The following is a 23327-nucleotide window of genomic DNA, read 5'->3' as shown; positions in this document are numbered from 1 at the left end:
TGTGCAGAGCAGATGCTCTACCACTGAGTTAAGAGTCACACTGGGTTAAAGGATACACATAGCTGAGCTACATTCTGGAGCCCAGCATAGGAAGAACACAGGAAGGTGGCTTTTACCAGTTCAGATCATTGGTCCATCAGGCTCAGTATTGTCTGCACTGACTGGCAGTAGCTCTCTGTGGTTTTAGGCACAGGTTCTTCCCAGCCCCCATGAGGAGATGGAACCTGAGACTTTCTGCATAGCCAAAGAATGTGTTCCACTATTGAGTAAAGGTGCAGGATCTCTGGCCTTCATGCCACTTTCCTCCCCCACCCTTACACAACCCCCAACTCTCTAACAGGTGAAGCTGGGGGACTTTGGCACCTGAGGGCAAAGAAGGGGCCATTGAAAACACACCTGGTCTAGCCTACAGCAGCTGGAAGCCCCTCCCCAGATACAAACTCAAAAGGAGGGATAGGGATGGGGTTCAATTCACACTAATGTGCACCGACCTAATTCACACTTCCTGAAGTGAAGCACAAACCGAAATACATCTCTCCTGTGACATTTTCAGGTCTCCAACCAAAGAACGGGAAGGAAAATTCATATATTAGAGGAATTTACGCACAAAAATGCATGTACTATATGAGCGAATTTACACAAATGCATTCTCTTAAGAAAAAATTGCTTTCAAAGGATGCATGTATATTAGGCTGAATTGTGTACAAATTAAGAAAAATGTGCACTAAAATGCTTAAGAATTATTAAAATGGCTTTTTTAAAAAAAATCACAAAGGGATGTAGGAATGTGGCGGAACTTGGAAAAAGGAGAAAATAGGAGAAATCAGAATTGACAGATTCGCCCATCCCTAACCGAGAGTCAGGCATGAGGCGGCCTCCTTCAGCCACTCGCCATCCTTGCTTCAACTGCAGGAGAAGACAACGAAAATCATTCTATTGAGGTCTGGATCACATTGTAATGTTCCACATGCAATGGTATTCCAACACATGTTGAGAAGCTCTGACTCAGTAGTCTCTTTACCCAGACCAAGAAGATCTCACATCACCACATCAGTTTGTGATTTTTATTTTTAAGTCCACGTGAAAATGCATTAACATTTTAGTGGAAATTTCTCCTGATACACGTTTGCAAGCACTTATGAAAGCTTGTAGCCAATGTTAATTCTTCTCAGAGTAGACCCATTGAAATTAATGACCGTTAACTAACTTCGTTGGAGGCAAATACATGCATTTTCCCATTAGTGCAAATTTCTCCTAATATAATGCATGTTTGTATGCCGTTTATCCTTATCCTAATATGCAAATTTCTGCTGGGCAGTTTCCTCTAATAAAATGCATTTTTAACATTATTTTCATTAATATATGCATTTATAGACTTACTTCACAGCAGTGTATGTATTTCTTGGCTGAAAGACTACAAATTCAGACAGGTGTGAAGTCTGAAGGACGGTCACTATTCAGTGTGGTATTAAACAGATTTGCCTTTACACGTGAAATGAATCAAATTTCTTCCCTGTCCTTCCTGCCCTTTCCCCCTGGGTTTAGCTGTGCCCACCAATGGCATGGTGCCCCCAGCAGATACTCCCCTGAGGGAATGTGATCCTCCACAGGCCGAGGAGTTTCCCCACAACTGCATTAAATGTGCAGTGTTTAAAAGGGACCAGCTGCCTTGTCAGTTGAGGAGCAAGATGATTGTGAGTAGTACTTTTATTTTATATACTGCTTTTCTGATACAATCAAAAGCGGTGAAATGATGCCATCGGAAGCACTGGGGTCCCCTGCAAACAGGAAGTAGACATCATCATGGGTTGGAAGAGCAAGGGCTATGAGGAAATGCTGTTAGAAGCCTGGGAACTGTGTGGCAGGGGTTGCCATCTTGTTGCCCTGACAGAAGCTTTGTGGCCCTAGAAGCTGCACGGCAAATGAAGCTTTCCTTTTATTTTCTCTACGGTGCAGAAGACTCCCATTATTAGCACTAGTTTGGGAAGCAATGGGGAGGGGGGTGGTTAGAGTGAGGTAAGGGAGACATTTGAGGTGTAGAGGCCTTTGGTAGGCTGCGCAGGCGGGTGCCGCAGATAAAAGTCTGAGTTTGTGTAACATTGGGAAGCGAGGTGCGTGGCCGGGTCACACTGCAGCTGCGTAAACCATTCGAGGACAGGCACCCCTTCCAGCTATTGCTCTGGGGCTGGAGTGAGGCCAAGCAGAGCCGAACCCCCACAAGGGCAAGGGGGCGTGTCATTAGGGTGGCCCTTCCTTCAAACGGGTGCGGCAGCCGCTCCTATTTTTTCACTTTGGCATCGTAAGTGCCGGCGTGCTTGTAGGCCGACACATAGCCACTGTTGTCCACAAGGTTCTCCCGTCCGCTCTTGCCTTTGCCCTTCCCGCTCTCGTCGAAACGTTCCTTGTGGGAGCCTGTGTACTTGGACGTGTCGGTGAGCCTCTCCACAGCGCCCACAGCCTTGGCTTTCTGCCAATCACAAAAAAACAAGGGAGGGGGTCAGAACCATTCTTTGTTCAGCAACGACTACCATCGCCCCTACTTCGGAACATGGCCTCCACATCACCTCCACCTCCTTTACTATCTACCATGCAATAATATGAGGAGCTGCTTTGTACCAAGTCCAACCACTGGCACAAAGAGTACCACTGGCTTTACCAACAGCTCTCCAGCATTGTAGGCAGCGGTCTTCCCCAGTCTTGCAACTTGGAGGCTCCTTCAACTGGCACATAAGATCCCTCCTGGATCAGGCCAAAGGCCTATCCAGCTCAGCGCCCTCTACTCACAATGGTCAACGTTATTTCTCTAGGAAGCCCACAAGCAGAACATGAGCCCAATAGTGCTCTGCTGGAGACTGGCCTTCAGAGGCACACTGGCTCTGATACCTGAGGGAACATAGCCATCATGATCGTTAAGTCTTATTCTCAATGATTTTGTCAATCCTCCATGAGGGCTGCAGGTATTAAACCTGGGGCCTCCCATAGGAAAAAGCAGGAACTGTATTGGTTGGGGGTGCTTAAGGAATTCAATTTCCATGAGCTCCAAAGCAGACTGACCTGATCCATACCTGCTGTACTATCATAAAGACTGGAACATAGTTATCCACCCTATTTTACACTTCTCTGAATTTTGTGATAAAGTTCCCGTCTCAGAAAACAAAACAAAATGCATTAAAATGCATATTAAAATGTGTACAGTACTTTTCTTCTTGAAAAAAGGTGCTAGTACTGCATTCCCTTGAGTACCCCCCAGAAAAAAATACATACAATGAGATAAAAGATGTATATAAATGTACATTTTATGATAAATTGTGTATTGAAATATTATTTAAACACAAAATTCCATACTGCTTTCTTTTTTGCTGGTTAATGGGATAGAAGAGGTTCATAAACGATCACTTGTGGAATTGGAAAAGGACTGATCTGTCCAGAAGTACAGTACTTAGAGTGAGTTACCGGTATGCCCTACCATACAAGAAAGCTGCAATTCACTACCAGAATGCACACTTTGTATACAGACATTTCTTGGTCCAATTCACAGAATCTCCAGGTAAGGCTGGGAAACTCCTCGGTCAGAAACCCTGGAGACCTGCTCCTAGTCAGTGGAGTTCAGGTGGGGAAACCTGCGGTCTCCAGATGTTACTGGTTTACAACACACATCATCCCAGGCTATGCTGGCTGGTGCTGATGGGAGTTGGAGTTGGAGCAACACCTGGAAGGCCACCAGCTCCCCATCCCTGTCCTAGACCCAACCTGGCCTGCTTCTGAAGCCTTGGATTCCCACCAGAAGCCTGTTCTGCCTCTTCCTCCAACACTGGCAGCAGTTACTCACAGTGACGCCCACGTTAGTCGGTTCTTTGCCTGCCACCAGCTGGCAGATGGATTCATACGCTTCCTCTTTGCCTTTGTCCTTAAACCTCTTTGGGGCCAGCTCCTCCAAGGCCTTCTTGAACTCCTCATAGTTTATGACTCTGGCCGTCTTCCCTCTGGAATAGAATAGGCACAAGGGACTCAGGAGCCAAATCGCAACCACCTTTGCCCCTCTGACTCATACACCGGGGGTGGGGAACCTTCTTCAGTCTGAGGGCCACATTTCCTTCTAGGCAACTTCTAAGGGGCCATAGGTCAGTGATAAGTGGGTCTAGACGCAAAAGAGGGCGGGGGAATGAATACAAATTCTACCTTCGTACAGTAGGCTTGTTTCAATATACATTCACACCCTTTAACCACCTCCTTCCAGGCAACCCCAAAGCATGATCAGAGTTCAAGAACACATTCCTGCCAAGCAAAAGCATGCAAGGATGGTGTCCTGGTTCCCAGTTGTAGAAGGACAAGAACTTGCAAGTTCCTCCCATTGTTTAGCTGGGATTTGGTTCTGGGCAATTTCTACCACTCAATCTATTCCTGCTCTCTGGAGCAACAGAGCACAAATCTGCTTCATATTTTACATGACCGCCCTTCAGATATTTGAAGACTGCTATCATGTCTCCTCTTAATTTCCTCTTATCTGGGCTAAACATACTGGGTGTCAACTTCTGGACAAGCTCTAGCTTGTCAACGTCCTTCATAAATTGTGTCATACAGAAGTGGACATGGTACTCCAGATGTGCTGTGACCATTGCAGACTAGAGCCCACTTCATCCGATGTAGTCAGGCCAGGCCAGACCAGACTGTAGTCCACAAAAGCTTATGCCATAATGAAATTGTTAGTCTTTAAGGTGCCACAAGAATCTTTGTTGCTTTTAAAGAAAGAGACTAAGACTGTGTACACATTACCAACTTAAAACACAGCTAGGTCATTCTCAATTCAGACTGAAGTTGGTTTGGAGTGTGTACACAACTTAACATGGCTACATCTCTGAAAATCTTGATATATACCAGCTAACTAGCTAGATTAACTGAAACATTTGTTTAAAAGTTCTAGAGACTGGGTAGCTGGTGGCAACACCTATTGGCGCTGTACACTGGCAGCTTCTGCAGAAAACTGGCAGAAATTGTCTTTTTGAGGCCGAGAGGAAAGGTGTTTGAAACAACCACAACAAAGGTGCTTCCAAACCAGGCCCACTATCCTACAAGAACATGTCTCCACTCTGATTTTCTACATGCAGGGAAATATTGGGTGTGTGTGAGAGCACTCAGATATGCAATTCTTCATTTGGGGCTTTAAGTGACACCACCCAGAAAATAGCTTTACTGCTTGATTCTGTTGCCTGCATAAACCAGAGGCAGGGGAACTTTTTCAAGCTGGAAGTCTACATTCCCTCCTAGGCAACCTTTTGGGGGCCAAATGCCAGTGGTGGGCAGAGCCAGAAGCAAAAGAAGGTGGAGCAATGGACATTGATTTTACTTTTTGTACAACAGGCTTGTTTCTACACAGACTCACACACACACAGTTCCCAGCCTCCACCCCCCATCCAGACAAGCACGAGTCGTCAACTGAGTTGCAGGACACATTCTAGCCAAGCAAAAGCAGTCCAGGAGGGCGCAAAGCAAGGCTGGAGAGAGAGGAGTGTGGCCTGAGGAGAGCCCTGGGAGCCAGAGAGACTTGGAGGCCACATTCAGCTTCCCCATCCCTGGTATAAGCTGTCCCTGAGTTTTGACCAGATTCAAGCTGAGAACAGGTGACACACATGCCAAGAGCTTTCCCCAAACCGCTAACTGCAACCAGTCCACACATCTCTGAGATATGGGGCTTCGGGTGGTTAAATTACATGTTAAGCTTAATGTACAGCATGCACCCTATGTCTCATTTTCCTTCAGAAGCTGGGCCTGCCCTAGGGTCACAAGTCTCCAGCCTAGGATCAAACTACATATTACACTTGTGTGCAGCTATGACTGTTGTTTTTTTTTGTTAAATTAATTTATAGCTCCAGAGGGCCTTACTTGCTGTTGGGATCACTGCAAGCCCAGACGTTAGGTCTATCACTTCTCTCCCCAACTGTGATCCCACCAATAAAATGGTTTTTAAAAAATAAAAATAAATCCCCTTCCTGGCATTGCTACAAAGCATTTTTTTAAAAATCCAATTGGTGGCAATGGAAACTTTTTAGTAAGCCATATGTCTCTCTGCAGGAAGGATATTGGGAAGGTGGTGGGGTGGGCGGTCACAGCTGAAGAGGGGAAAGATATACCTGTGGGCTGGCCCAGCTCATCTCTCTCTTTCTCTCTCTCATTCTCTCCCCCCCCCATTAAACTGTAGCTGTTGCTGCTGCAGCCAAAGTGCTTTCCATTACAAGAGAGTTACACTAGCAGCAGTCAATAGCTGTTTGTTTTTTATTTTTGCCAGGACCAAAGGCTTAATTTCTCAAACAGCAGCTGACATGGAGCAGTTCAACAGTACAAACAAAAGTGTTCCTGCCAATATTGCTGAATCAAACCGGGACAGCACCATTGAGCAATGCATGCTCAGTCTCCCCAGAAGCACAGATGTGAAACACAACAATGCCAAACTAAAGATGGCATTGAGCCAAAGAAGCTGTGTGTGTGTGTGTGTGTATCTTTTTAAGCTGGTGCTTGGCATTGACACAGAAAGCTCAGCCTCTTTTTGTGGGGGTGGACTTGTTTTCTGCTAGGTTTGTAGTCTGGCTACAGACATGGTTTTTGAACATGTGCAGAGTTTCTGTCCCTTGTCACCAGTAATGCAAGTCATCTGGAAAATTATGTATTGGAGTAAAGAAGAAAAATTTGCTGCCCTTAATCGATTGAGATCTGGTTTATCTATTTTACTTATATTTAGTAAACAGACAAACATGTGCTGTGTTATTTTTACAAGCGTGTTATAAAAATATCTCAAGCATTTTTTCCAGAAGTCAAAAAATAGATTAGGAAAGTATTTGGTTAAAGTTGTAAATCTAAGCATGTTACCCCCTAGGGAATAAGCACCATTGAGCACAATGGGATTTCCTTCCTAGTCAACATGCATAAAATTGTGCTGTAAGTATTTGACTTGAGGGGAGCGGGGTTCAACAGGGCGTAAGAAGTTGCCTTATATCAAGTTAGACTATTGGTACACCTAGCTTAGTGCTGTCTATGAATTTTGCGGGGTGGGGGGTGGTAATGCTATGGGACCTCTTCAACTTGGCATAGCTTATATAGACACACACGCACACACTGGTATATCTATGCACAGTCTGTAAAGTATGCATAGTATGTATATTTCTTTCTGGAGGTGGTTGAAATGACCACAATGGTTGTAACAGCAAATAAAATTGAAATTGACACAGCTTAGGGCCTCAGCATGTCTTAATGAGGCCTTGCTTGGCAGGCATTTTTTGTGCCCTATATTAAAACAGAAAATATGAATGGAAGTCTGGGGAAGGGCTGTAGCTCTGTGGAAGAGCATCTGCTTTGCATGCAGAAGGTTTCAGGTTCAATCCCCAACATCTGAGGCAGGTATGGGAGGGAAACCTGCCTGTTAGGGTACCAAGGATCTGATATAATATAATGTTCCTATGAATTAGTTCATTGGGCTCTTGCTTCCAGGGTCAGGGCTTCAGCGCTGTGGCAAAGACTTGCCCACACGTTTCAGTCCCATCCGAGTCTCCTTGTTTTTGTAAATTAAGAACCAACATGAAGCAAAACCAGAAGGAAGTGAGATGGAAGCAGGCACTTACTTCACCTTGCTGAAGACAATGTCCACATCTGTGCTGGTGACCCCTTTGCCATCGGTTACTTTGCAATCCTTACAGAGTTTGGCCCAGTTCTTGCCATTCATTTCTTGCCCTGTAGCTTTGGTGTCGCCGTAGATGGCAAACTTTCGGAAGCTCTCCTCCAATGAAGCCATGTCTGTGCTCTCAGCCATGATGTTCTGTAAAACACAAAGGCAGCTGCTCAGATCCAAGCAACGGGCATTGCATGTGCCATCATGTACACATTTCCTAAAGCTCCTCTAGACATTTCCCCCTACCTAGAGATGGTGGAATCTGTCAGTTTCATTTTTTCCTCATTTATCATTTTTTCCCCAAACTGGAATTCAGTTCACCACATTTTCTCAGCAACAGTTTGCAATTTTGTTTTAAAAAAGGGGGGGGGGGAGTCCTTAGGAAAATTCACCAGCATCTTAGTGCAACTTTCTCCTTATACACAATTTTGCAAAGCAAATTCCCCTAATATAATGCATTTTTATATCTTGCTTTCAGTAATGTATGCATTTATATGAACACTTTAGTATATGCATTATAGTACACACTACTTGACTAGAGAGAAGAAGAAGAAGAAGAGTTTGGATTTGATATCCCGCTTTTCACTACCCGAAGGAGTCTCAAAGCGGCTAACATTCTCCTTTCCCTTCCTCCCCCACAACAAACACTCTGTGAGGTGAGTGGGGCTGAGAGACTTCAAAGAAGTGTGACTAGCCCAAGGTCACCCAGCAGCTGCATGTGGAGGAGCGGAGACACGAACCCGGTTCCCCAGATTACGAGTCTACCGCTCTTAACCACTACACCACACTGGCTCTCAAGGTATATGGGGTGCTATGGGTGGGGCAGTGCCTCTGGTGGGGGATATATTGCATTCCTTTTGGAGTAGTTTGTTCACTTTTGGTCCCCCGTCTGCAGTCAGCTCTAACCTGTGGCTCCTAAAAACTGCCAGCATGCAACAGCGGCCACACCCCAGGAAACGACTTTGACTGGCTGGCTAAACTAAGTGAGGGTAGCCAATGTATCTCAATCCCTTGGTGAGTTAGGGACTTTCCCTGCATGTGAAGACAGACTCCGTAAAATTGAGTGGACGAGACCAATACTGGGTCAAACAGTCAAGAAGCCAGTTTCTGCACATGCTGTAGAAGGAAGAGAGGGGGCAGAGGGGGCTTGTCAACCTGGGAAGATAATCTTTCTAGGAGAAGGAAAACCCTGGTCCTAAACCTCCGCTTCCTTGTGGGATATCTTTGGGAGAAGGTAAGGCTAAGGAGTAAGCCCTACACAAATCCAGAGTGGAGTCTCTAATACGGTTGGATGGCACCATCTACGCCTCCTTCTGGAAACTGCTGCAGCCAAGCTGGTGTCAAACATATTGCTCTGCTTTCCTTTGGACCACATCAGTGAGGCTGAGAGGGGGGTCTTGTCATCTGGGCAGCCCAGAACCTCCATATACACTGGTCAGGCTTGTGCCCCAGGGAGGTCATTTCAGTGCTGCTAACTCAGCGGTTTGACTTCATCCCTGGAGGCACGATCCATTGTCTCTCGAGACAAACAGATGCCAACCACTTGGCTAGAGAACTGCATTGCAAAATCTGGAGAACTGCAAATTTCCAAAAGACTGGCTGCGTTTCAGTTCACAAATTGTTTTAGAAAGTGTGAATTAGGAGGAAAAAATCCACATTTAAATGCACAGTAAATTGGATTTCTCCCTGAACCCTATTGTTGGCCTTTGTGCACTGTCTGAACAGAATTCTTGGTTCCTGAGATAAATCAGGGCATCAAAGATAGAGCACTCTTCTCAAACCTTCTGTAGAAGCTACTGGCTTTTTCAGATTTATCCTGAAATTTCCCCCTACTTCTGAAGTTCAGTATGTGAGCACCGTTGTTGTCATAACCAACAAAAAACAAACAGCACTGCCCGTGGACAAGAGGAAAGTGCAGTGTGTTAAGGGAAATTGCTTTGCAAAAAGTTGTGTGTTGGAGGCAAAAAGCTGTCTATTAGGAGAGATCTTCACAAAAACACTGATGAATTTTCATGAGATTCCCCCCCCCAAAGTTTTTAAATTTATTTTTGCAATCTATGCAAATGTGGAGAACTAAACTTAAGATTAGAAAAATGAGGAAACAAGGGAAACCAAAATGGGACAGATTTGCCCGTGCCTAGCAAGAGCAGACCTATCTTCTCAGCAAACGCCCTGGCTTGCCCTGTGTCAATGCCAGCACTAACTGGAATTTCCCTGCACAATTATTAACTCAAACCACTGCTACTTTGGGGAAACGCTGTCCATTTCTCACGGACATTTACCCTTAGCTACCCCCTTGCTCAGGCTCTCTGCCAAGATCCACCCATGCCCGGGGCAGGCTATTAGGGCACTAGCCAGCCTGGGGGGCCTGCCAGGTCCAGGATCTTAGTTACAGCCTGACATTAAACAAAAACAGGCATGTGGGCTTGGCTGCTGGGGCGGCCACAGTTTGTGTTGCCTGGCGACGGTTGCTAAGGGCGGGTTGTGCTACTTGGACGTGGTTGCTCTGGGGAGGATAGTGTGGATTAGCATATGTACTTAACTCCACACTAACGGACATAGACATGCGTGTGAACTTTTTCCCCTTTCCCTCTCTCTCCTTAAAATTTCTCCTCTGCTGGATGAAGGTATCTCCTGGAAAGGAGCAGTGGAGCTGCAGTACACCCACACTTGGATGTACATGAATTTGGATGCACAGAAATATACAGCAGCAGGTGTACTGGGTGCACAACTGCAAAAAAAAATGGGCACAAATTATGCAGGTTTGGCCATTTGGAAAACCGCAATAACATGCGGGCATATATGGCTTTTTAAACTGTGGGAGGGGGGTTATTTCTGTTTGTTTGTTTGTTTGTAACTATACTATGTATTTTGTGTTTTTATATTGCAAACTGCCCTGTGATCCTCGGATGAAGGGCAGTATAGAAATTTAATAAATAATAAATTGAAGAACGATGATAATGTACAGCTGTGTGCTTATCCAATTGCAGAATCCTTGACTTTGCAAATGTGGAGAACTAAACTCAGTCAGTGTACCTTGGTCAGTGTGCTTTACCCCTGAGGCACACACCTGTGTGAATAGCTACTCATAATTTAACTTTTTAAAATTATTTGCCGCAGCCCTCATCCAAGAAGCTTGAAGCTCAAACCTGTATGTGTTTTCCCCAAATGTGCATCATTTTATACTTTACTTATATGGAACCTTACACTCCCAAAAAGGCTGGTTTGAAGGCTCCCTCTCCAGCAGAAGCTTTGTGCATGTCTTACATTTTAATCTTGTAAATTTATTTTATGTTGAAAGTCTTCCTTTTATTCTATGTTGTCCTTTGTAAAGGCCTTTGGCTATATACAATAAAACTGACTGACAGACCTGCGGCACGTTCTATAATAGATGCCCCTTTGACTGAGATTTAGGTTGACAGCAACCTGTGGGCCCCACAATTTGTCTCCCTGGCATGCAGAAGTAGAGATGTTTGCACAGGTGAGCAAAGCAAACCGTAGATTTTCTCATTCTCACACAAAAATTGAGATGCATGCACCTAAGATTGGCTGTGACTCCCTTACTCACATAGGAGCCCTGATTGGTTGTGAGTCACAGTCGCAGCCAATCAGGGATCTTCTGCACTTACAGGGAGTCACAGCCTATCAGGACTCCCCCTGGTACACGTCCCTGTGTGTTTAGGGATAAATGCTCTATCTGCAGTTTGCTCTCAGAGGGCATCTGTCTACCCCCACAGTCAGAGACAAAGCACACAAAGAGCTGCACTTTAGGGACACCCACTTGCCCTTCACACTTTGCATGTTTACTGTGGGCAACGTCAGTTGTAGCCACAGCAAACATGATTGACACGTAAATCGTGAAGCTCCCAGGTAGAGGGCAGCAGCTCTTAATCCTTGTATTTATTTAATGTATTTATTTAAAACCAACCCTGCCTTTCCACAGTTGCTCAAGGTATGTATGGATTCTTTCACCATTTGGCCAACGCCTAACTAAGTCAGTCATTATGCTTGGCTTGCTAGTTGCGTCTTCTTCAGAGATCTTAGCTACGCAAATACACACATACACAACTTACGTGGGCAACACAGAACCTATCTAAACAACAATCTGGTTCAATTCAGACAAGATATCACATCCATAGTTTGTGCTGACTGTAGTTTAGAACCTAAACCACCATTTCTACTTTCAAAGCTACAACAATTAAACTATGGTTTAGAGCTGCTCGTCTGCTTTCATTTCACGCATTCAACCCTGCCCAGAAGGTTCAGCAGACTCTCAAGGCATGGCAAAGGATCAAGGATTATGGGAGTAGGTGTCCAATAATATCTGGAAAGCCAGAGGTTCCCCATCCCTGTTATACAGTTCCTGGTACACTCTGCTTCTGTACCTGGTACTACAGTACTAGAAGCGAAACCCTAAAGAAATTGCAACCTTTGGGGAAAAGGAAATATCTGTCATAGCAGAGCCCACCACTGATTCTTCTTCTGCATGGCTGCAAACTTAAGTGGCATCAACAGTCGGCATGATAGGGTCAGTTCAAGTTAAATAAAGGACCCCACAGGGGCTGCAAAAGTCAAAGGTATATCAGAGCTCAACCAGTGAACATATAACTCCTCAGTTGGGATGATCAATAATTTTATCCAGTCTGCATTTTTAAGGAAAATGCCTGGCCTGCAGGGTTCCTCCAAACTGGTGTTTTTTCCAGGGTGTATTTGCAACATGTCATTGATGCAGAAATAGTGCTGGCTTTATACTGGACTATCCAAACATCCTTCCTCCCTTTTAGTTGCTCTGTGAATATTCCCCAATGTTACCACGTCATTAGTGTCTTGAAGGGCCTCTCTGTTGGGCCCTTGGAACTCTTGCCAGGCGCATCCCCTCCTCAACCACACTCCTCACTAGCCCTACTTCACACCCTCCTTGAGTTTCTGCCTGCCTGGAATGTGTACTTGACTGCCTCTTGCATGCCTGGATGGAAGTTAGAGGTGGCTGAGTAAGTGTGTGCAAAAATTAGCCAAATGTGCAAAGGTAAAATGCACATTCATTGCTCCACCCACATTTGCTTCTGGCCCCTCCCACCACTGGAATGGAACCTTCAGAAGGTTGCCCAGGTGAACATGTGGTCCTTGGTCTGAAAAAGATTCCCCATGCACCCTTTAACCCCTCCTGTGGTCCCAGCTGGAATCAGACCCCCCCGCAACTGCTATTTGCAATAAGAAGAAAGCTCCCACTGACTCAAATAGGAGTTTTCCTCTCATTCCAAACAACAGGGGATGCAGACAGAGGGTTAAAACTGACTTCCCTCCACACCGTGGTTCCGATTTGGCTCCCCCTGCTCCGACCCCACACTGGTTACTTAGTGTAAAGCAGCCATCCCCAACCTGATGCCCTTCAGATGCTTTGGACTACATTCCTTGTCCATTGGTAGGGATTGGGGAGAAATTTAATTTAGACTGTATTTAAAGCATACTTACCAAATCACTTCAAAGCACTACGTAAACACAGCTATCCTTCAAAATTCACACTTCTACGAATTTCGCAATGCAATTCTCCACCTATGTAATGTGTACAAAAATGCATATACTGTAGTAAACGTGCACAGAAATGCAAAGATCAGTGAAAATAACAATCATAAAGGCATGTTAGGCAAAATTACAAACAAAAATGTTTATTAGAATAAATTTGCACTAAAATGCTGATAAGCTGTTGTGGAAATGTGGAAAACTTCACTGGAAAAATGAGAAACCAAGAAAAACAGAAATTGACAAATTCACCCATCTCTCGGGGGTCTTCCCATAGGGCTTTCGCACAGAAGATGGAGCTGCCTTGTGCACTGTTGCTTCAGAGTGCAGACCACAAACTAATGGGAGGAAATTGCAGGAAAGCATATTCCAGATAAACCTCCGAGAAAGAGCTGTCCAGCAATGGGCAAAGGCTGCCTTGGGAGGTGGTAGGCTCTCCTTTGCTGGGATCCATCCGTCTCAGTGCTGTCTCCACTGACTGGCAGTGGCTCTCTTTGGCTTCAGACCAGAGTCACTCCCAGTCCAACCTGGAGATGACTCAGAGACCTTCTGCATGCAAGGTTCTATCACTGAACTACAGCCAGCTTGCCTGATGCAGTTTTCTATTCTGCCAGTTCAGCTGAACTGCTATGAGCAGAAGCCTGAGAAATGATATCACCAAGCCAGAACAATGCCAGCGGCACTCAAAGGAGAGCATCGCACTGGCCGCTTTTCTGCAAGCACGTAAATCCAGACATACGCAAGACCAGAGGGGCTAAAGGCACGGTTGTGCATGATGATGCCAAAAGCACCTCTGTAAAACATCTCTCAGGCTTTTTGCGTGCATATGTGCATTCTCAACATCCAAAACAAAAATCAGAGGAGTCGCTTTTAGAAGCTGTGTACCAAGTCAGACAATTTATCCATCCCGCCCACTATTGTTTACTACTTTGACTGGCAATGGTTCTGCAGGGTCTCGAGCTGTTTTTAAGTATTTTTAATTCATAATTTGATTATTATTTTTTGTAAACCACTTGGAGGTTTTTGTACAATCAAGCATTATAGAAATGTTTTTAAATAAATAAATAAAATCCATGCAACCTGAACCTTTAATTGGAGATGCCGGGGGTTGATCCTGGGAAGCTGCTGCCTGCATCCATTTGTGATTGTCACTAACGTTTAAACTGAACAGACATTACAGTCCAAGATGGACAAGAAGAAATCCCTAACTTGCCATTTTGTGTCTATTGCTCTGTGCTGGGATTCTCATGGAGGTTACTGAACTAGATGAGGATCCAGTTTTAATCGTGCTTAAAGGAGACCCTTTTATTTCGGTGTGTCTGCTCTAAGCACAACCAAGTCTGGATCCAACTCTACATTTCTAAGCAAGAATGCACACACAAGATTCCTTACCACAGGTTAGTTATGTTTCAACAGTTAAGAGGTCCCGGGTTGCAAATCTTAAAATACATCAGCAGATGATGGGCGGAGATTCTAGAAAAGAACAGAGCAAAAGGTAGACAAAGCACAACCAACGTCAACTCAGCCATGTTCTATGCAAAAAGAGATTGGGGGGGGGGAATCAATTTAAGGCATCAGGTGCAAAAAAAAAACACAACCAAAAAGAAAAAAAAATGCTGCAGTTCAAACACACTTTTCCAGGAATAAGTCCCATTGAACTCAGTGCAGCTTATTTCTGACATGCAAAATTATTTGTTATGCAAATAAATGAATTCCACTGGGGGGAAATAAACAGAGAGTGCTGTCTTCCGCTTTCTATTCTACAATGCTATTAACAACATGCATACCCTGGAACAACTAAAGAGCACCTAAAAGAAGCTTTATGGGTCATGGGTGGATCTGCCGACTCAAGGTATGTGGTGCAGATCTAGTGAGTCAAATATTCATCAAAGCACAGCTGATGCCAAGCTAATTCCTCCATTTCCAGCTTTGCAGACACAACACTGGGATTCCTAACAGAGATTGCTCCCCTTGACAAGCTGCCCATTCTCACAATCTGGTTAGTTAAACAAGCAGGGGAAGGAGGGTATACCCGGTATTTATATTATACAGTACATGCATAGGGAACTAGGGAAGAGAAGGAATTATTCTGAATTAGTTAGTCTGGAGCCAAGTGATGTCATCGCCTTGGGTGCAAATTGCAATGCCGAAAAACAGAGAGAGACCCCTCCACAAACACCCGCCTAGAAGCGGCACCCCCTGATGACCCTGCGACCGCAAACATCAAGCAACAGCCTCGCGGCTGTTGTTTACGTGGAAGTAAATAAAATCCCATTGAAGTCGCGGGGACTCCCTCCCGAGTATGCATGTAGAGAATCGGGATTGCAACCTTAGCATAGTGATGGGAATAAACGAAGAGATCGTCGGAGGTACATTGACTGAGAGGAAGGGAAGGAGCGGAATGCAGAGGTTTGGTCAGCATGCCTAGTGGGTGGATGCAGGAGGAACGGAGTGACGGGGGTTCCCCAAACCTCCGGCTGCAAGAAGCCTGCATTGTCCACGGGGGTGGGGATACCCCGGTTCCTCCTTACCCCACTCCGGATCCCCCTCGCCTGGCTACACCTTACCCCCCGCGCGCGCTCCTTACCCTGCTTGCCTTCCACTACGCTGCGCCTTGCAAAAAAAGGGGGGAGAAAACCACCCCTCTGGCTCTTGGAGACGCGCTGCTGCCGCCGGGGCGAGGCTCGGCTGTTGATTCCCGTCTCCATAGATACCCCAGTGACACAGCGCGGGGGGGGAATAGGAAGCGGCGGGGGGGGGCGTGCAAAAGCGAGGAAGAGCCAAGACACCTCCCGCCGGGGAAGAGGGAGGCGCAGGCGCGCTGGGCAGCCCCTCCGCCCGCCCCCACGTGGGCCTGGCGCCAAATGGGCCATTAGTGCGACGGTGGATGATGCTGAGAGCCTGGAATTGCTATTGCTGCTGTTGCCGCTGCCTCCGGAACATTAGCGGGGAATAAATGGATGACATCGCGGGGGGCGGGGGGGGGGAAGCAGGAGGGGGGGAAGCAGGAGAGAGGGATGCTTGTGTTCTCAGCAACCTTTTGCTGCGCGCCCTTCTTGTCCCCCAAAGTGAGAGGCTTAGCCCAAAGACCGCACCAAGAAACACATACTCCAATGCATTTGGTTCAAAACTACCTTCAAGGGCACTGATTGCAAGTTAGGTTCTCTTCTCAAGCCAATACGATCTTTACTTTCAATCAGTGTTTCTGAAGAAGGTTGTTTTCAATCAAAACACATTTTCTGTGTTTTATTATTTTACAAATACTGCCTTTTATAATGGTCACTTCCATACAACCTGTTTATTGAACTTTCATCTTGATTTGTTTGTGGAAAATTAGATGAAGTTGTGTCAAGCAAGTGTTATCCACACTTTTTTATTACATTTTCCTATACTTTCCTTATTACAAAAAGCAAAATATTTGGCGGAAGTGGGCTTGTTTCGCAAGAGCTCCAAATCAGCTCTAATTAAGCAGCCTGGGGGGGTTGTATGGCGGGGTCACCAACCAGCACCCTCAGGTGCTTTAGCACCCATGAAGCGTGTTGTGTGTGTGACCTCCATAATCAGGACATAGCTGGTTTCCCGTGTTAAGCACAAGGTTGTCAAGAGGTAGCTGTTGCTCCTTTAAAACCATCCAGTTTGTTGGCCCACTGCCTCTTAAGGGAGCAAGTTCCATAGTTTTAAATGTAAAGATATGCTTTCTTTTTGTCTCTCCTGAATCTTCCAACATTGGAAGGCCCTGAATTCTAGTATACTGGTACCTCGGTTCTCGAACGAAAACCATTCTGGAAGCCCGTTCAGCTTCCAAAACGTTTGAAAACCAAGGCGCAGTTTCCCATTGGTTGCAAGAGCTTCTTGCACTTAGTGGAAGCTGCATCACATGTTCAGGTTCAAAAAAACGTTTGAAAACAGAAGCATTTGCTTCCGTGTTTTTGGCGTTCAACAACCGAAACGTACGACAACAGAGGCATTTGGGAACCGAGGTTCCACTGTATTATGAGAGAGAGATCTGGTTGACCCATGTGGGAGCAGGATGCTGACCTGATGGGCCTTTGGTCTGATCCAGCTGGGCTCTTCTGTGATGCAGTTTGAAAACTAAGGGAGGGGCCTTGTTGAAAATAGAACAGAGGGTTCTCACACTGCAAAGCTCAGATGAGCTGAGAAAGCGAACAGAAGTCAAAGGCTGCACACTGCCATTGCCATGGCTGGTTGACCACTGGGAGTGGTGGCCTGGCCTGGTTTCCAAAACCATGTGAGAGTTTTAACAGCTTCTATCCTATCCACAGAAACACCCTAACTAAAATCAAGGCTGCAGCTAAGTTTGCAAGGGGCTGTGCTTAGGTGTTATGCCTCTGGCTACCCATTGTGTAACTGTTTTGTTTAGGGCAGGACACCGTTGTTAGGCAAAACCTGCAGGACAATCAGCAACTGAGGCTGAGGCAGAGGGAGATGAAGACACAGACCTCTCCATCAGGTCAGCTAGGACAAATGAAGGCTGTTCTATTGGGGCAAATGGGACTCTGTCCTCAGTCTGCCTCCACCTACCTGCCTGCCTGCCTGCCTTTACACTTGCATCTAGTCCAGGCGGTGGCCCAGCCTATCAGCTTCCTCTTCCTCAGTGTTGCCCCTTGTGGAACTCAGCAGGAAGGTGGGTGGGGACAAAACTAGAAAGAGCTGGCTCTGCCTAACCTTGGTGCTGACTTCACCTGCTGTTGGGCTCCCTGTCTCCTGACCCACTAGTCCAAATGGTGACCAACCACCAATCAATAGGACTTATTGCCATTAGGCTGCTCACTTAGAACTGTCTCCTCCAGGGCCGTTTGACCAAGTCATTCTGCAAGCAGAACTTTTTTTGGTACCTGAATGTTCTGGTTTTCCTCTTCCCTCCTCACCCTCTTTTTTTCTTCTGCTGCTGTGAACCTGAGGGTAGGGCATATTTTGCTCTTTCTGCCTGGAAAAAAATGATTGTGCCTGGCAAACCTTTATGTTTCTCCTTCACAAACAACCTAATACAGTCATACCTCGGGTTACGTCTGCTTCAGGTTACGTACTTTTCGGGTTATGAACAGCAACCCGGAACCAATTAAGTACGTAACCTGAGGTACCACAGTAAAAGAGTGCAGCACGTTTTATAGCCCTGTTCCCTTCTAAATGGGAAACCAAGAACCAGAGGCCTGGAACATTGACCAGAGGCGTTGGGAGTCTTTGTGATAGTGGCTGATGTCAGCAAGGAACAAAATGCACATTGGCTCATTCTTCTGTTCCTCCAGTCAGGCAGAGGCTGAGCTGATGTGGCCGGAACTCCCAGTTCTGTGACCTCCTCAATGGGATACAGCTCAAGCTTCAAGTCTGATGGTGTCGCATGAAGGCAGCTGAACAATTCCCAACTGTGGCTCTCTAATACTCTGGGACTTACAACGCAACTTCTTCTTTCTCCTTGCCTTCTCTCCCTTGCTTATTCAGCCATGCAAGGGAAGAAGTTGCCCGTCCTCCCAGCCAGGCCTCCAAGCAGTTGTGGGAGCAGGGCAGGTCACTTGCGTGACACACACCATCAGGAATCCAGAGGCTCCTGTAGCGGGAGACCAAAAGGGACTGGGGATATCTGTTTGGCCCCCATAGAAGGGATCTCCATGGTGTCAGGGAACATCTAGATCAAAGCATTGTTGCTGCTTCCGCAGTGGCCTCGCCTCTTGGACTGTGGGGGAGGGAAGCAGGCAGTAATCTGGGGATGGGGTGGGAGAGGTCAATGGACGGTACAAGCCGTCACTGCCTTTCACATGCGGTATTGTTTCGCTCTGAATGGAGAGGATGCCAAGAACAGAACAAACAGGCTGCACAACAGAGGAGGAGAAATGTTTTGGCTGTAGTGAAAGCAAAGGCGTCTCCACGGCAGCAGGCCCTGTGCAGCTAGCAACCGGGGCAGGGCTGAGCCAACCCGCCCCAGCCCATCAGCTGCATCCCAGGGTCCCAGAGGTGTCACCTATGACTCTCAGCAGGAAGGGAAAGCAGGCATTCCCCATGCAAAAGGGCTCCCTTGGGAAATGACTCTCCAAGCTCATTCCCAGCTTAGAAAAGGGTTGGCTCTGACCCTTAGGTGAACTCCCTAAGGCAGATCCATCTCTGCAGGACTGAAGGTTTTCTAATTGCCTAGTTCTGAGTGGAGCTGTAGGGTCTCCTGTGAACCCCCACCATCAGATTAAGAAGTGATGCAAACGAACTCCATGTTGCGTGTTTAGCTTCACGTCATTTATACCAGTTATGTCATCCATTTAGAGCAAAAGAGTTTTCCTAAAGATTGAAGTCAGGTAGCTGATAAAGAGGAAATTTTCACCAAGTGAGGCAAAGGGGAGCTGCGCTAATGCCCCTTTCATTTGGACTGCTCCTAGGTCACCCTGCGAGCATTGAATCTTAAACCTGAAGTTACCTAACTGCACCTCTATCCTAATAGCACACCCACATATCACCAGAGGCAGCCCCCATACCCCTCAAGCTTGTCTCCTCCCAAACTGACGGGTAGCTAAGCCAAGCCCAATTTCAGGGAGCTGGACAGATCTTCCACTCCTGTCCTTGGCTGACAGTATAGCACTCTAAAGCAAAGCTTGCTGGTTTACACCAGCCTACAAACCAATTGCCTTAATTAGATTTCCCAGCAATGCCTTGGGCTTTGAGCCAGCCTGCGTCGATCGATCTGTTGGCAGGGGAGGCCAGAAACAGCCAGATCTTAGGAGCTGCACTCAAAAGGTAGAACATACTGATGATCAAATCAACAACCATGGCAGCATAGCTGGCTGGGGCTGATGGGAGCTGTAGCCCACACATCTGGAGAGCACCTGGTTGACAAAGGGGTGCACATCTGTCCTTCCACACCCTGTTCTCTGGTGCTTGGCATAGTGTGGCCAAGTCACTCCCTTCCTCCTGGCTTGCTCAGCACAAAATCTAAGAGAGGTCTGCAGTCCTTGGGTGTGGTCTGTCAGCTAGCATCATGTTATATCTGGGCTAATGGAGATTCTATTATTATGCAGCTCCGATCCTATTTATCACACTGGAACACCACGACTTTTGTTTCAGCAGCGGCAAAGGGAGGCTAATGCCAGAAGCCATCTGGAGAGCATGCCCTGCAACATTTGTGGGATGGAAATAGGGCCATGCTTGTAAACACCCTGCTTCTCATGCCGAGGATCGCTTTGCAGGCTCACCCCACCCACTCTGCTGTTACACCTTGTCAAAGGACTCCTCACTGTATGCCCTTGCTCTTTGCAGTGGTCCCTCCTGCACAGATTTAAGAGAGGGGAGATTTTTCTGTGCATAGGTTCTCAAGGGTACAAAACGCTATCAGAGCAGCTGAAATGCATCCTGTTTGCATGCATGCACAACTGCATAAAATTGCAAGCAGAGCCAGCTCTATCATTAGGCAAAGTGAGGCAATGGCCTGAGGTTATTGATGCTGGGGGCAGCAGACCCCTTGGTGTTCCTCCTAAGATGTGTATGTTACATGGCCTGTCCTACCCTCAACCCCCTACTCTGCAACTAGCCTACTGCCAGAGATGTAATGGAGGATGCTAGCTCATCTTCGGTGGTGAAGTTGTATGTATCTTGCATTGCAGATCCTGGATTGAGCAGGTGTTAGACTAAATGACAGCAAAGTTGTAGTCTCACTCAACGATTCAGAATCTAAGTGTTTTTTAGGATTGCAGCCTTAACATCTATAGGCCTGGGGGAGAGCCTGCAACTTAAATAATGGCAAATTTGGCAATTCACATTGAGAAAATAGGAACAAGGAACTACGAAGGAAACAAAAATAAGGACAGGGGCCAGAAAACAGGGACTTTTACCTGAGTAAATAGGGACCTTTCGAATTTACAAGCCTGTAAACAACATTTAACCTCTTTTTCTGGAAGCACTTTCCCCTTTTTAATATAGGTATGCATTTCTCCATAGCGTTTTTAGCCCCCTCTTGAAACAACAATCTCCCAGAGCAAGTTGCATAAGATATATGAATAATGAATTATGTATAATTAAATTAGTAAAAACAGGCCATTTAGAGGCAGTCGGTGACAGCTGGCTCCCTGTTCCTCTCTAGCTCACAGGGCAGCTGGTTCTAGAAATAGTTGAAATTATACAATGGTAAAGGAAGGTCATCCTGCACACGCTCAGATGCTTTCTCTGGCGTCCAAGTAAGTTCTGGTCATAGTGCCAGTAGGGAACCTTATTTTGCAGGGGAGGGAAGATAGGAATTTGTGCAGGAAGCCCAGAGGGAGATGATTATTACACAGTACACCTTCTATAACACCAGTTGCTACAAAACACTCGCACTGTCTACTGGGCTCTTATGCAATATATATACCTGGTATCCACAGCAACTCCACGTGTAACATTGCAACATATATGGGGGAAGAGCTGCACCCCACCACCAGGAGGCAACATAACATCACTTGGCTAAACCTAGTCATTACCTGAAGCCAGGTTCACCATCATGATGGAATGGTGAAAAGGGAGTGGTACAGAAGCAGCATTTTCCTGCAACCATAGCTGAGCATGCAGTTCCCTTCAACACACAGTAGTATCATTCCTTTTATTTCCAATGTTCAGGCTACGAGTGCTGTTGCTTAAATTGCCAAAACATCACTGCCCATGCAGAAGAGAGAGCTGGTAGCAGACTTGGGAGAGAATCCTAAGATTTGCACAAATAAGCTGGTGAAAGACCCAGAAAACAAAATGATGGCTGACTGTTGGGGAGGAAATGGGGAGGAAGTGGTGGTGGTTATGGTTGGAATTCTGAACGGGAAACGCTCTGTCCTACAAGAATTTCTTGGCAATCCCACTTGTGAATTCTGTTCTATCCCAGCTCAGAAGAGAATCAGTACAGTACAGTGGTTAATTTCAACCCAGGAGTGACTTTGGAGGCTCCCAAGGCTGTTCCACATTTAAATGTTCATTACTCAACAACTTGCTGCAGTCTCCATTAAGCTCTGTTGCCCCGTAGAGACCTACAATTGTGCCTGTGAGTGGGGTGGATGGTCCTGAAAGGCCACAGGAGCAAGTAACTGCCAATATCTTCCTAAGGAAGGCAGGAGGCCAGCAGGTAGTTTCTGCAAGCACCCACAACTGCCAGAGGGAGCATAAGCCCCGGTTAAGTGTCATGGCAGAGAGTCACTGGAGCCAAGGTGGAGGGGGGGCACCCTAGGGAGATCTGAACGGAAATGAGCCATACAAGCTAGACGGCAGGCATCCGGCAACCTTGTGGGGCAGCTGCTGGATTCCTCTTGGCAGCTGAGCACAGCAGGGGGAAGGAAATGAGACACTGAGCTGGCTGGGTGTGAGCAACTGCTCTCCAGGGGCAAGCCAAGGGCACACAGCAGGAGGGCAACCAGCAAACTCTAGCTAGGCCCCTGGCTTTCAGTGGGCACTTGCCCTGCTGTTTCATCCACACAGCACATTTTACAGGCTTCAAACAAGCTCTCTTTCCCCTTGATGCAAGGGATAGGACACCTCACTCCCATTGCGCTCATCTGCTTTGCTCAGCAGGGCTAAGCCGGCTGCAGTGTGCAGCCTTTGTGAAGCTGGTGCCCTCCATGTGTTTTGAACTACAACTAGGCCTACAGTGGCTGTGCAGTCCAAAACAGCTGGAGGCACCAGCTTCGCAAAGGGTGCCCTGTAGCGATGTTGGCAGAAGTATAGGTGCTGCCACCACCTCCAGCATCAAAACAACAAGAGGAAGGGCACAGCCTCAAACGGATTTCTCCAAAGGGAGGGGAAAGGAGGAATTTGGAGAACAAGAAGTAGTAACACACTGAAAGGTGGACGAGGAACCATCTCTGCTCTGGTCTTGGCTGCAGATGTTCCTATGAAGCCACCTGCACACAGCACATCTCAGGGAAAGATTGGCCAAGCGATCCACACCCTACAGCAACATGCATGGTTTTTCATTCCAAACCCAGAAAGGACCACTTGCTTTTGTCTTAAATGTCTTCCAGATGCCTCTTAGGCGATTACAGAAAGGGAAGAGTGCTGTGGCTGTCAAGTTTAATACATCAAGCAACCCAGCGCACAGCAGCAGCAGATGCAATTAGAGTTCAGGGCTCTGGTGCACTTCTGTTCAGAGTCTGCCCTCTAGAGGCCATTAGAGGTTTCGTTTTGTAAGAGCCAACAATGC

At 46.5% G+C, this 23327-nt stretch overlaps 1 protein-coding gene across 3 annotated transcripts; it reads right to left on the bottom strand.

Annotated features, from left to right (window-relative positions):
- Positions 1-1692: 1692 nt before the first annotated feature.
- On the bottom strand, positions 1693-15914 carry TPPP3 (tubulin polymerization promoting protein family member 3). 3 transcript variants are annotated; one of them, XM_033157133.1, is made up of 6 exons: positions 15765-15914; positions 14570-14650; positions 13130-13210; positions 7611-7804; positions 3830-3983; positions 1693-2467 (listed from the first exon to the last, which is right to left on the bottom strand). In XM_033157133.1, exons 4-6 carry the CDS (start codon positions 7796-7798, stop codon positions 2279-2281), a joined length of 531 nt encoding a protein of 176 aa, XP_033013024.1. In that variant the 5' UTR covers positions 7799-7804; positions 13130-13210; positions 14570-14650; positions 15765-15914; the 3' UTR covers positions 1693-2278. The 3 variants fall into 3 exon arrangements, with proteins under 3 accessions (XP_033013024.1, XP_033013026.1, XP_033013025.1); XM_033157135.1 differs by lacking the exon at positions 13130-13210; XM_033157134.1 differs by lacking the exon at positions 14570-14650 and having other exon boundaries at positions 15765-15896.
- Between the last annotated feature and the right edge of the window lie 7413 nt (positions 15915-23327).

Source organism: Lacerta agilis, chromosome 8 (assembly GCF_009819535.1).
Source record: "Lacerta agilis isolate rLacAgi1 chromosome 8, rLacAgi1.pri, whole genome shotgun sequence".
NCBI classification, from domain to species: Eukaryota; Metazoa; Chordata; class Lepidosauria; order Squamata; family Lacertidae; genus Lacerta; species Lacerta agilis.
This window is presented reverse-complemented; position numbering and strand designations above follow the sequence as displayed.

Excerpts from the sequence above, each read along its gene's own strand:
- TPPP3 (XM_033157133.1), bottom strand. The coding sequence starts at position 7,798 with ATGGCTGAGAGCACAGACATGGCTTCATTGGAGGAGAGCTTCCGAAAG. Across the intron at positions 3,984-7,610 it reads ATTGTCTTCAGCAAGGTGAA|AGGGAAGACGGCCAGAGTCA; the intron begins GTAAGTGCCTGC and ends ATTCTATTCCAG. Across the intron at positions 2,468-3,829 it reads CGACTAACGTGGGCGTCACT|AAAGCCAAGGCTGTGGGCGC; the intron begins GTGAGTAACTGC and ends TGTGATTGGCAG.